The sequence below is a fragment of the Spea bombifrons genome, chromosome 3 (genome assembly GCF_027358695.1).
Source record: "Spea bombifrons isolate aSpeBom1 chromosome 3, aSpeBom1.2.pri, whole genome shotgun sequence".
NCBI classification, from domain to species: domain Eukaryota; kingdom Metazoa; phylum Chordata; class Amphibia; order Anura; family Pelobatidae; genus Spea; species Spea bombifrons.
In genome coordinates, this window is record NC_071089.1 from 27,991,845 (window position 1) to 28,005,034 (window position 13,190).

Sequence of the window (13,190 nt, forward strand, 5' to 3'; positions counted from 1 at the left end):
TAATGTTGAAACAAAATCTAAAAAAAAAACAATACAAAATACTAAAATACATTGCTATCCACAGATCTGTAAATATTATTTTCCAGTTTCGACTATTCTTTTCATACAATGTATCTCCTTACTGCAGATTATACTGGTGCTTTTAATAAACGAGTAATTATTCAGTCTTTTGCACAAGAACATGAACATCCGCTACTGCCTCCCACCGAATCCTAAAATGATTCAACCATACAGTTTATCCACAGTCAGCTTTTTGCCCCCATATTTTTTCACAACGCCTGCAAATTTGCTTTGCTCGACAAAAGTCACTGGATGATTGAATCTCTCATTGAGGATTACCATGTTTACATTACTTATTGTTGCTAAAGCCATTTGTGCTCCACCAGGGAGTGGATTGTCCCTTAACAAACACGACAGAATTGTCTAAAGAAGGCTATTAATGTATTCTATACTAGTTAAATCAAACAGAAGACAATTATTGAGGTCAATGCTGCCCCTCCCCCACCATCTGCTGTGGAACATATTAGTATATACAGTGACAGTCTCACCGGCACTTAAGATAATTTAATGGTGTATTTTTCCCCCAAGAAGTTCTGTAGCTATTCAGGTATTAAAGTGACGAGACAGCCCTGGCACTTCAAGGCCAGCGAGTGCCTAGTGCGGCTGACATGTGTGCCACATGCCATGTTTGTATGGTGGACTGGCAGATCAAGTGAGCGTGTAGCGCTGTTGGCCAGTCCAGACCTAATTTAAGTGTCATACTTCAACCACACCAGTGAAGTGATATGCAGGCCATTGTAGGGCCCCAGAGGATCTTTGGGTCCGTAGTCTTCTTCTTCTGTATACACACACCCCAAGGAGCAATATAGCTCAGTCCATCCCTCCAAAGGAGGATTGGATCTTCTTGCTCCCCCAGTCTTCATGGGGATCTGGGAGCCAAAAACAATGCCAGATTAAGTAGTTTTGGGCCATGGGGCAATTATACAAGGATGTCCCCTTTCTCTGGATTTTCTGGCTTTTCAACCTGCATTTTTCTTTTTTTTTCTGCTTCCTGCCTACCATTGCTATCTTTTTTTCCTTCTGTTCCATTCTTTCCTCCTCTTTGGCAATTTATTTTCCCCTTTTATCTTGCTTGTCAGCCTTTTACATTTCCATCCCCTTTCTAATTTCTATTCTGCCCCCAATACATGCATGTAAATACAAACGTACACATAAACACACACACACACATATAAATATATATATATATATATAAGCATACAGACATAGACACAGTATTCACCACATCCCCCACTTCCCTCATGCATGTTCCATGTGGCCTACCACTCCACCACTGAATTGCTGTCCATCAGGTCTCCTGATGCGCAGCAATCTTCCTCCTTCACTCACTGTGTGCCGAGAAGTGATGTCATTTCCGGGCGCCTAGTCTCAGCGAGGGAGGAGGATTGCCGCACGTGATGGGACCCAATTGGATTGCTGCTTCATGGGACAAGTAAGAAGTATGGACCCATCAGAACACCAGGCCCAGGAGCAATAGGTGCAGCGCCCCTCAGAACGCTGGGGCCCGGGAGCAAATGCTGTGCGCTCCACCGTAATGCTTCCCTGGCCAAAAGGTCAACCCACATACCCCACCACAAGACCCCAGGTACACTGAAGTGTTTTCAGAGCATACAGGCTCTGTGAACAAACTCAATCTAGTGCACAATAGCAAAAAGGTGTAGCGTGGAGGGGTGGAAAAAAGTGCCATTAAGGCCCCAGCCGTTATTTTATTGTTAATTTTAGTTTATTATATTAATGTCTAATAACACCCAGAGCCTCAAGACTCATTGAATCGGATATCATCGCTTTAAAGATAAGCAAAGCCTGGTAACCATACAGATACTCCACGGACAGCCACAGCACTTATAACCTGCACTGCGTCGACAATGTGTAGTCTAATAGAGTGGGAGGGGACACGGCTCGCAGGTCTGCCACACTGATGCTCTATAGGCTAAAGAGCTTCTTCCGTGTGTCTGCGGCTCCGCCCCTCAGAGGAAGAGGCTGGGGGAGTGCTGTAGCTGGATAGCAGATAGCTGCCTACCCGTGCGTGGATTCGGTCTGCTTATACGTGGAATACTGATTCATCTCTCCGATAAGTAACAAGAGTGCAGAGCTGATGAGGTCCCATAGTTATCACTGGGGCAGAAGGAAAGACTGATCATCGGCCTCTGTGAGCGCGTTCTGTCTGTAGATCTGTGCTTCGTGTGTTAATATAGGAGTGGATATTCCTGCTGAGAATTCGCATATATATATATTGATCATGGCGGCGCCAAAACTCATCTGTGTCCCACTGTTGTCACTTCTTGCTGTCCTGGTGGCTTATTGGTACCGCCATGTGGATGATAACAGCCTTCAGAACCGACTGGACACCGTGCTGTCATCACTCCTCAGGGCTGAGCAGAAAGTTGGACTGAATGGTGATCGACCTCCTCGCATCGCAATAGGTACAGTGTAATAATAATGTATAATATCTCATATATATATATATATGTATATATATATATATATATATATATATATATATATATATGTATATAAATATATGTGTGTGTTAAATGTGGAAATGTCCAACCACTGAACCAGGGGTAGGAAATTGCACCCACATCACCAGGTTTGGTAAATTGTAAAGGCTTACGGACACTTTGTTTTATTGTATTGTTATTTTAAATGTCTATTTTCCTATTTTTTATGAACCTGCAGTAGTAAACCACGTTTACTTTACTTTGAAACTTTGAATTAGTATAAATAGTTTGTATAGTCGTGGAGCGCAAGCACCTGCCACGATAAAGCGACCAGGTGTGTGTGTGTAATATACATACTGTATTTGCCCGTGGGCCACACATGATAAATTTAATGTATCGTTTAAGGTATATTTTAGCTGATTTACTTTATAAATTTGGGACACTGAAAATCCACGTTACCTTACCGTGGATAGGGGGCTCTGGGTAATAGTAGGTTGTAAAAGCTATGTTAAATGTAACCTTCTGGTGACCTTCCAAAATAATGCACACAAGTATACAATACATTTAAATCTCACAAAAGAGTGGGCCATGTCGGCATCCTTACTTCTTGTCAGAATCCCCCTAAAGCCCAATCTTATCCAAGTTTCTTTTAATACATTAAGACCTATACCATCTTTATGATACCTTGTATACATCATATTGCCATTCTTTGTTATTATGTTGTAAGATCATATGTTTTAATAGATTTAAATGCCACATGGCTTCACTGACGCATCCCAAATTATGCTAGACTTTTTTTTTTTTTTAACAGATTTTTTTAGGTATGACGGGGTTTCTGAACTTGTAGCCTAAAACTTGTATCTTGATTTGTTTTATTGCCCCAGTCTTCCTTTATAGCTTTCTTCCCAAGGGAAATTATACGCATGTTAAATCTGCTACATAAACAATGTTAAAGTTCATGTGAATGCAAACCTGTCAAAACATTACCCTTACAAATGATATGTGGTTGTGTCAATTCACAATGCACACATATACAAAATGTCATCAGTAGGAAATACATTGTGTAGTATACGATGAACCATTTCTAAATGGTTATTAACAAAAAAATATTAATGCTTTTGTGTCATTTTTTTTAATTGTTTAATAATTTGTGGCATCCAAATACGGTTATTCCATCAGTAACACACAAGTCTCATGGGATAATCTTAGTAGAATGACTAAAGATTCTCCCCAAATACCACCAGGGGAGGGTTAACATGATGGCAGGGGGGCAATTGTCTCTGGAGCGGTCTTAAGTTTTTTCATCTTTCATTTACAGTTCCACCTAGACAAATTTGGTTTGGATCTAGGAGCCAGCTTTTTTTCCCTCCCTAATCATGTTTTTATTTATTATGTTACCTAACCTAGCGCTTGGGGTTTGTTGAGCCTTGCCATATACTAACATGCATTTACACACGCTAACACCATACAGTAACAGACCCATGCTAACATCTTATGCTCACAAACACACTACAGTAACACACGCTAACGTTTTATGCTCACATACACTAACGCTAATACCATACACTAATACACGCACAATATGCCAACATACACACTCATGCTAATACCATACACGCTAGCACAACACTCTTATACACATGCACACACACACTGGCTAACGCTATACATATATAAAACACACACACTCTAACACTATACACATTGAATCTAGCACTACAATATAGTAGACATACTGACCCTATACATTCACACACACCGACTCTGCCACAGTGCTGCCTGTCTTCTTCCATTGTCAATCTGGCACACTGTGCTTTCCTGCGGGTGCATGTGAAGTGGTTTTCTAGTCGGACTTTCCACCAGACAGAATGCCATTAGCTTCTGAATTGTATATGGAAGTGACCCCATCAGAAGCACCACATAGTTGAAAACCTTTGCACTACCTTACCATACTTTTTATTGTGCTCTCGGGGGTGGTTATGGGCAGAACCCCCCAGAACAAAGGTCCTGAGAAAATGCACTGGAGGATTTTAGTTTTTAAAGCAGTGTAAAATGTATGACTTCCCCTTGAGCATTGCATTTGAATGTCATATGACAAGGATGTGTAGACAATCTGTACGACGATCATGGGACCTCTAGCTGAATTTGTATAAGCTTAGAGGAAAAATGGGCACTGAGACATGGTAAACTAGTCCAACCTATAATGACACTGCATGTTTTATTAAACAGTGACAAACCTTACACTCTACTGTCCCTTTGATAAGCACGTATGTTTAACTCTTTCTGCACCAGTAAATATTGCAGAAGTTCCCTGCTCGACTGCAGTAGGATCGTTCAGTGGCTGTGTCATTATGAAGAATTGTGTTCACACAACAATATCCTGAAAACCCTTAAATATCCGTTTGTTCCACCACTTTATTTCACCTGCAAATATAAAAATATTTGGTGATTATTTAATCTTCTCTTCTGTGAGCCACATGAGTTCTGTTTTCCCACATATGTATGTATCTACGAATATCAGGTATTATTATTACCTTTTATTAATCTCCAACAAATTACGCAGAGCCCTGCTTGCCATCTAGCCCCATGGTAGTTTATGTTTGAGGACTGGAAACATACAAACCAGGATGCAAGCTTGTGCCAACAAAACAGTCACACACATTCCACACACACTAACTACTCTTAGCCAATGCACATTCACACAGAAAGGTGCCATTCATGGTGTAAACACTGTCTAAAAAAAGGCCTTTTAACTTGAGACCTCCTAATGGAGGAGATTAAAGAGAAAAACTAGCTTGTAACAGTGGCTAAAAATCTTCAAATCCCACCAGCCCAAGGGGCAATTGCCCCTTGCCCTCCCTGACTACTTCTGGCATAAGTGTGAAATGCTTAAGTATGTTTAGGCAACAAATATACTTAATGGAAAATAATAATAAACAAAAAAATAAAAAAAATAATTCTTTACAAGTTGCCAAAATCATCAACAAAAGCCCAACTTGCCATAATACCTTTTTGAGTGCTTTTTGAGTTTAGTATAAAATGTTGTCAACAGGCAAGTGACAAAAGATAAACAGCTTATGGATGTAATAACCAGGAAAACCTGTTGTGGCAGCCTTTCTGGTTTGAAATGCAGTCAGCACCTGAGGTCTTTCTAAAACCTTTCATACACATATTGCTGGCAGTGCAAGGGTCAGATGTGATAAACCACCTCACCCCCAGAAGCCTGCTTCTGCACGGAACACATCCAGATGCAAGCAATGACAATGTTAATGTTACAGTATCTTGTTTCTTAGCTCGTTTGCAGACGTAATGTGTGCGGCAAATACTTTAGTAGCCTCGCAAACAAACAGTGCACATTATAGTAGTTGGGGGGGAAAAAAACCCCCACAGCTTCAGGGGAAGCTGCAGATAACCTTCTCTTATATGGTCCAGTTTTTCTCAGACAGCCAATCGCTGGCAGGCAAGCAATTCTGAGAGCAATAGCTGCTCGGATGGCCTCATTAGACCCCCTCGAACTGTTACACAAGGTTGCGCTGTAGAGGCTACTACAATGAGGGGATTTAAGCATGGATGGGATAGGCATAAAGACCTAGGGCTGGTTAAGGTCTGAGTCTTTACATCAGACTAGATGGGTCAGATTCTATGTTAAGCCACTGTTGCCATGTGCCACGGATTCTGAGGACATAACAATAAAAGTGTGGAAGCACCTTAGCCTTAGGCATGTAAACAAAGCTTTAAAAATAAGGCATATAAGTAAAAAGTAATGCATTAAAATGGGGCCTTTTTAAAGGAAAAGTTCAATCTGCCATGAAGCAGCATTCAAGTTAAAATCAGTTGGCGCTCAATTTGCATACTTGTGTGTTAAGGCTACTTCTAAAAATGCATATTCATTTCCCACGGGGCTTCAGTGGTTGCTGCCCAGCTTACACTCCCATTGAGCTGGCATGCGAGGACAGAGTAATCTTCAGTAAACAGCATTGATAAAGGAACAGTAGAGAGAAGTCCTGTCTGACATGAACCGATTTACATGCAGTACAATGTATTGAAGTCTGGGTTAAATGGACTCCTTAATGGTAACTTATTTTACTTGAAACTCTTTCCGCTGTCAAGCAAACGTGTCATTGTGCGCTTGTTGACATATGCAAATGCATGCAAATCGCACATTTGGTTTAGGTACAAAATCCGATACTATCTTTGTGTTATTTGTTTAAAACCCAACACAAGAGATACATTAGTATCGTGACCAGAATGTTTCTGCATTTTTCTGTTTGGATGTTTGTACTTCATGGATGTGCTCATTGGCTAAACGTTTGTTTTTCTTGGCACCACTATGTAGGTTTAGCATCTCAGAGCTACATAGCCTACATAGTCTTTTTTATAAAAATCTTATGATTTAGTATTATGATAGTTAAAATCTCTGCATAGACAAATGTTACTTTAGTTAAGGCTAGCATCGGTAATAGTGTATATGTTTAAAAAGTGGTGTTATCCCCCTATCAACCAACAGTACGGTCCAATTATCAAGATCATTTATCTGGTTGAGTGTGGTAATAAGAATGTAGTAACAAATTATTAAAGAATAAGTCCAATATAAAAACATATTTCTCCTTTAGAGCATAAAATACAGAGCTGTTTAGAGCAGCATAGGTTGGCATTGACAACACCCCCCCCCCCTTTATAGTGTTCTATTAAACTTCCTTCATATGCTGACCTTGAGGCCTTTAAGGAATTCTCTTGTTATGGTATTTTCAAAGAAAAAACAGCTGAGTAGACATGCAGCGCACATGAAACATATGTAGAAATGGCATCCATTAAAACACAAAACATTATTGATCTTCATGCATCCATAAGAACAGGACATAAGAACAGGGCGTCTTGCGCGTTTCGCCCATATGGGCTTAATCATAGACAAATGATTCTCATATGGGAACAATATTTAAAATACAATTCAACCAATCAGCATTGAAATCATCCAACAGACTTAATTGCTTACACATGATACAATTAAAGTAAACGCATAATCGGATATAAACAGTAAATAAAGATTTAATCAACACTGAAATAGTATATATATACCACACAGACAGACTTAAAAATGTCCATACATGTAGTATATAAATTCAAATCATAGTTATAGATCATGAAACTTAAGTAAAAATGTATATGAATACAAGGTAGACACATAAAAAAGAAGTATTAAGTATTTACAATTATCCAAATGATTTTACCACTCCATTAATGACTTTAATAATATCTGAATTTATCATAAATGAATAACAAAACTGAAGTGTAATATAAATTAATAAAATTCTAACAAATATTAAAGTAATTTCAATTTAAAAATATGGTCTTTTCACCTTGGCTACCAAAAGAAAAGTGGTTAATGTAAGTGGAAAAATATGAAAATCTATTTAGTAACTTTTTCTATTGGTGGAACGAACACTCATGCATTTTTAATCTTATTTATGACTGTTTTACATACACATTCAGGGCTTGCCCGACAATGGAGCCGAGTGGGGCAACCGCTCCAGGCGGCACTTTTGAAGGGGCGGCACTTTGCCGCCCCAAGCCCTTTTTTAAAAAAAAATTTTAAAGCTAAAGAGAGAGAAAGGGGCGCCGAGTGGTCAGTACCCGCTCGGCGCCCCTCTCTCTCCTCTGCGGCGAGTCTCCCTGTTCGGTCTCGGTGCCGGCTTGTAATTCTGAGTGCCGGAAGTACAAGGGGGGGGGTAGATAATGGGGGGGGGGCAGGGACGGCATTTTGCCTTGGGCCGGCCCTGTACACATTCAATATATGCAGAGTGTTTGTGTTCCAAACTGGCTAGCGTGCCACTTGCTTGGATGAGTTGCAGCTTTGGTCATGAAAATCCTTTTACTGGGCTGTAATGTAAAATGTATATATTTTTTTCATGGCAAATTAGAATCTTGGGCAAACATTTTGAATTTCATTGTCCTGACTATTGTCTATGTCTTTTATGATTTCTATGTGTGTTGAATTTGTGGGTAGATATGGGAAAGGGAAGCTCGGTAACACCATAAAATCGTAATGACAAAAACAAGTTCACAGGACACATCTTATTCAATTGCATGGTTACCGAAGGCTTATTCAGGTACTTTGCCAAGATATCTGAGCCTATTGTTGATGCTCAGTAGATCTGAACTTCGGAGCTTTTATTTGACCATTGTTGTTCCTTTGAGTTTAAGGTTTCTCACAACCAGTTTTCAACTTTTTTTTTTTCTCAGGGTTCGGAGGTTGTCTGGATATCATTGTAGATGGTGTAGCATTACTGCAGGAAGCGGCCATCGAACCCAGCTATAACCCCATCCACCACAACTTTATTGACTCCGAGACCCAATTAGCTGAAAGCTTTGCCTATTTCTTCCCACCCGGAGCAGCTTCTGAGTAAGTAATCCCTATAAATAAAGTCTTATCTCTAGTTTTACAACAGTTTTTTTTCCAGTTGCTGAGGACCTCCATTCTAAAAATCATTAACTAAAACTGTAATTAATTAGTCAGTTGCTCATTACAGCTCTAGTTGAATTTCACAACCCATTCAAATGTTTATCAATCAAGGTTTATTACAGAAAATTACGTCCAGCTAGTGACAAAGGTTATGCCCAACGTTCTTTATTTTATTATGAGGAAAAACCTAGTTGAATGGACAAGAAATATGTAGAAAAAAAAGTTGGGGGAAGAAATGGAAGAGAGAACGAAAGAGAGAAAAAAAACCTCTTTATTTATTTATTTTTATAACGTAGAAGAATAAGTACAAGGATAAGTTTTTGCCTGCAAAACTAATCCAGAATATGATTAGGAATGATTCTGTTAAGATTTTGAGTGTAAGGATGCAGTAGACATAATGAATTTAAGAATTTTCTATGAATAAGTGGAGTCCTTTTTAGTTTCTATGTGATATACTATTATTTTTATGATTTTTCACAGAACAATTACATTTATTTAGATAGCGCCAGCAGATTCCATAGTGTTGGTTATAATGATTATGTTTAATATTTTCTTTGTTTCTTAAACAGGAGGTTTGTGTCCAATGAGACCTTGTTCAAGAGGTTGGTGGATGCTTCCAAAAGGCTTTCAGAAATGCGTTGGGCTCTCGGAGGGAATGCACCAGTCATGGCTAATCGCTTAGCTGCAGAAGGATGTGACGTTTTACTTGGTGGCCGACTTAGTCCAGAGGAAACTGGTGTTTTGTCCGAACGTGTCACAGGTGAGCTTTTGTGTTCCTTTTTTGGACCCGATTGATAGTGTGCTGAAAAAGCTTCTTGGTTCAGAATAAGAGGAAGAAAGAAGTATTTTCATTATTTTCTTCAAAATGTTTTACCAAACTCAAATAGCAATGTTGCAAAAAATATCTTTATATGACTCCTTTAGTTGGGGTAGCTTGATAAGAAGAAAAAAAATAAAAAACACAATTGTTGTGCGATTGAAACTCAGAAAGTGTGACCTGTATATATCCTTTTTTATTTTTTCGGTGCATAAACAGTTCTCACTACATCATATTATTGCTTGTTAAACCTGCTTGCCAGATAATAGTTTCTCCTTTTTCAGTGGCTGGTGAGTCTATAGAAAATGCTGACATTCATCTGATTATGGAGTATCCAACAGGAGCCAGATGGGGAAATCATGTTTCACGAAGGGCCAACAGGTCATTATAAATTTATATTTTTTTATTTTTTTGGTCTCAAGCACGTATTTTAAGTGCATAGGAATATTTTTTTTCCCTTTAATTGAAAATGTTTCAAACTTTAGACAGAATAGTAAATCTGTGGTCCAAGGCACCATGCAGCCCTACCAACTAATAATGTGTATTAAAGTATTTTGCAAGTACTTGAATATGCATTAGTTACCTGTAAGAACAAAAAGTAAATGTTAGATGATTTACCAGGTGAAAGCACTGGTGCTAAGGAGCTGTGTTGAAATACCCCCTATGCCAGTATTGCTTGACGCAGCCAGTAACTGGTAGGACATTGCTTCAGTTTAAGCCCTTAAGGACAACCGGTTGTCCTTAAACCCATTAGCGACAATGCATTGTGAGCCTGTACATGAATAGGCTTTGACGTGAAGGGGTTAAATCGGTGAGAATACTTCCTGGGCATGCATATAATGGTTCTTCTTAGATCCCATTCACCTCTCCGTGCTGGAGCAGGGTTGTTGGCATGTATGTGTGTAGCGTTCCACTGCATGCATCTCCCACAAAGGAACATAGCTGAGGGTGCGGAAAGAGTCAAAATGCATAGGGGAGATTTCAATGAATCCTAGTATGTTAATTTTAAGGGTACCACACTGCTATTATATGCTTTATAAAGTGCATATGATGTCTGGAGTGTCCCTTTAACATTGTGACTTAGTAGAAGTGATGTAAGGAATAATTGGGGGGGGGGCATTGGGTAAATTATATCTTTCTTTTCCATGATGTCCGCTTTAGATGGTGATGTGTTTCATGTGTGATAATGCACAATAAGATATAATTTTGCATATGTAGATGTATGGCAAGATGACAGAGATCACTAATTGGCTAGTCCTGATATGTCAAAAACTCAGCTGTGGCACATTTTTTTTCTTGCTGAGAGGGAGATCAAGTTTTTTTTTTTTTTTTCTTTTATCATTTAATCATTTTCAATTTCCTTTTCATCAAAAGACCATTACAGATATTACAGTATGTTTAAGAATCCAATTATTTTATGAAATTAAATATAAGGGATTTTTGTTTAGAGGTTAAGCAAGAATATTAATAATGTATATACCTTTTATCAGATACATAGTCCATAGTGATTCCCACAACCCCATGCTTGACTCCCTGGAAGACTTTAAAGAACAGTTGGAAGACTTTCAACCAGATCTTCTTGTCATTGGTGGGTTGCAGATGATGGACAGTTTTCCCTTTAAACCAGGTGAGTCCAAGGATTTTTTTTTCCACAAAATCCTAACCATGTTATATCTGTTATGGATATAATTTGAGTGTTAAGTACTTTTTTGCATTCCATTCAAACACTGAAGGCAAATGTTTTCTGAAGGCTAGCACGTCGTATTGTTCCAACCCTACCTCAATCCCCAATTGCAGATCACGTAAAGGGGGACTTATTAAGTCTTATCATCAAGATCCCGATCGCCCATTAAGCCCGCAAAGTAAGCCACATTAGTAGCAATTGACATTTTATGACTTCTCTGTTTTATTTTTATGTATTGTGTAGGTCAGCGTGAAGCCAGACTGAAGGCACTTCAAGAACTATTGCAATCTATGGACCAAAGCGTAGGCTCTCACTTTGAAATGGCCTCGTTTGTTGAGCAAGGTCTCATGAAGGACCTGCTTGAATATGTCATACCTTACTCTGACTCCTTGGGAATGAATGAGCAAGAGCTTCCTAACCTTCTTAGCCTCATAAAGGGTGGCAACATCACAGTTCTTTCAGACCCATATCCTAGAGTTGCCTCAATTCTCGACCAAATGCGTGAGCTCTACCATCTTCTCAGATCACAAGACCTGAAAGAAGGCCAGCGGCAGTTAACTCGTCTCCATGTACACACCTTGGCATTTCAAGCCATGATGGTTACCAGGGGATCCATGTGGAAAAATACAATGTCTGCTACTGCAAAGGCATCCCTAACTGCTAACCGCCATGTATGTGGCTCTACTCATATTGACACCCGTAAAGCCAAACTCATTATGGATGACTCTTTCTCAGTAAGCCGTGAAGTCGGCAGCCAAAGGATACCCTTTAAGGAGAGTCGCCCAGTGTCATGCTGGGAAGAAGATGATTATGAAATATGCCTAGCTCCTGTCTTAGTATGTACAGAGGTTTTCCAGACAGCAGGTGGAGGAGACAATATCTCTGCGGCTGGACTTGTGCTCCAAATTTGATCCATGTACAGCACTAAAATATGATCCACATTCCATGTGCAGAAGACATTAAATAGGTTTCATATAAGAAAGAAATGGTAAAAGTATAAGGAGTAGTACTGACGTGACTTGAGGCACATTCCCTTTTTTTCCATGAAAATGCAATTAATGTGAATTACACCTATGTAGACCTTTTGACATTTTAAGTATTCTGTTTTTAAATGTTATTTTTATTGTTCTGAAACTGTTTTTGTTCTTGTGTAGACATTCCATCATTTGTGTGCTACATCACCTGCTAAGCCTGGAAAAAATATTTAGGACCATTGCACACTTCTGACTGCTCATTCCTTTAAATGTATTTTATTAGCGTTTTTTTGGCCTTTTAACTTTTAAACATGATGGTAACATACACTCAGACTTTTATTTGAATATCTTTTTATTTTACAATTTGTGGCTGGTACATTATGGGGGCTGCGATGGCCATAAGAAATGAGAGATCAACTGAATAAACTTTGTCAATGACCATTGACTTAGGCTTTTTATTTATTTGTTTAATTGTCTTTCATTTTAGAGTGTCCTTCATGTGTTCATTTATTCTTAATGCCAAAAACTCAATTTAAATGGGAGGTCCTCTAAATGTATTTTTAATATATTACAAGTAATAAAAAATGGTGGGAAATCCCCATCTATACCTCCCCTCAATTGCTCTCTTGAGTCTTCTTCTTTACATTATTGTCCACATAGATTCCTGGTTTAAGATCGTAGGAGATGTAATTTAACTTCACTTGAGCAGTGGCTCCAGCAACTCTCCAAGATGTCTAAATCAAAACATAGTGGC

At 38.9% G+C, this 13,190-nt stretch overlaps 1 protein-coding gene across 1 annotated transcript; it reads left to right on the forward strand.

Moving 5' to 3' along the window:
• The first annotated feature begins 2,048 nt into the window (after positions 1–2,048).
• Positions 2,049–12,448, forward strand: LOC128483710 (ADP-dependent glucokinase-like). The gene is made up of 6 exons (XM_053459985.1): positions 2,049–2,483; positions 8,742–8,901; positions 9,531–9,721; positions 10,063–10,159; positions 11,269–11,405; positions 11,706–12,448. Exons 1-6 carry the CDS (start codon positions 2,300–2,302, stop codon positions 12,371–12,373), a joined length of 1,437 nt encoding a protein of 478 aa, XP_053315960.1. The 5' UTR covers positions 2,049–2,299; the 3' UTR covers positions 12,374–12,448.
• The last annotated feature ends 742 nt before the right edge of the window (positions 12,449–13,190 follow it).

Excerpts from the sequence above, each read along its gene's own strand:
- LOC128483710 (XM_053459985.1), top strand. The coding sequence starts at position 2,300 with ATGGCGGCGCCAAAACTCATCTGTGTCCCACTGTTGTCACTTCTTGCT. Across the intron at positions 8,902-9,530 it reads CCACCCGGAGCAGCTTCTGA|GAGGTTTGTGTCCAATGAGA; the intron begins GTAAGTAATCCC and ends TTTCTTAAACAG. Across the intron at positions 11,406-11,705 it reads CAGTTTTCCCTTTAAACCAG|GTCAGCGTGAAGCCAGACTG; the intron begins GTGAGTCCAAGG and ends TGTATTGTGTAG.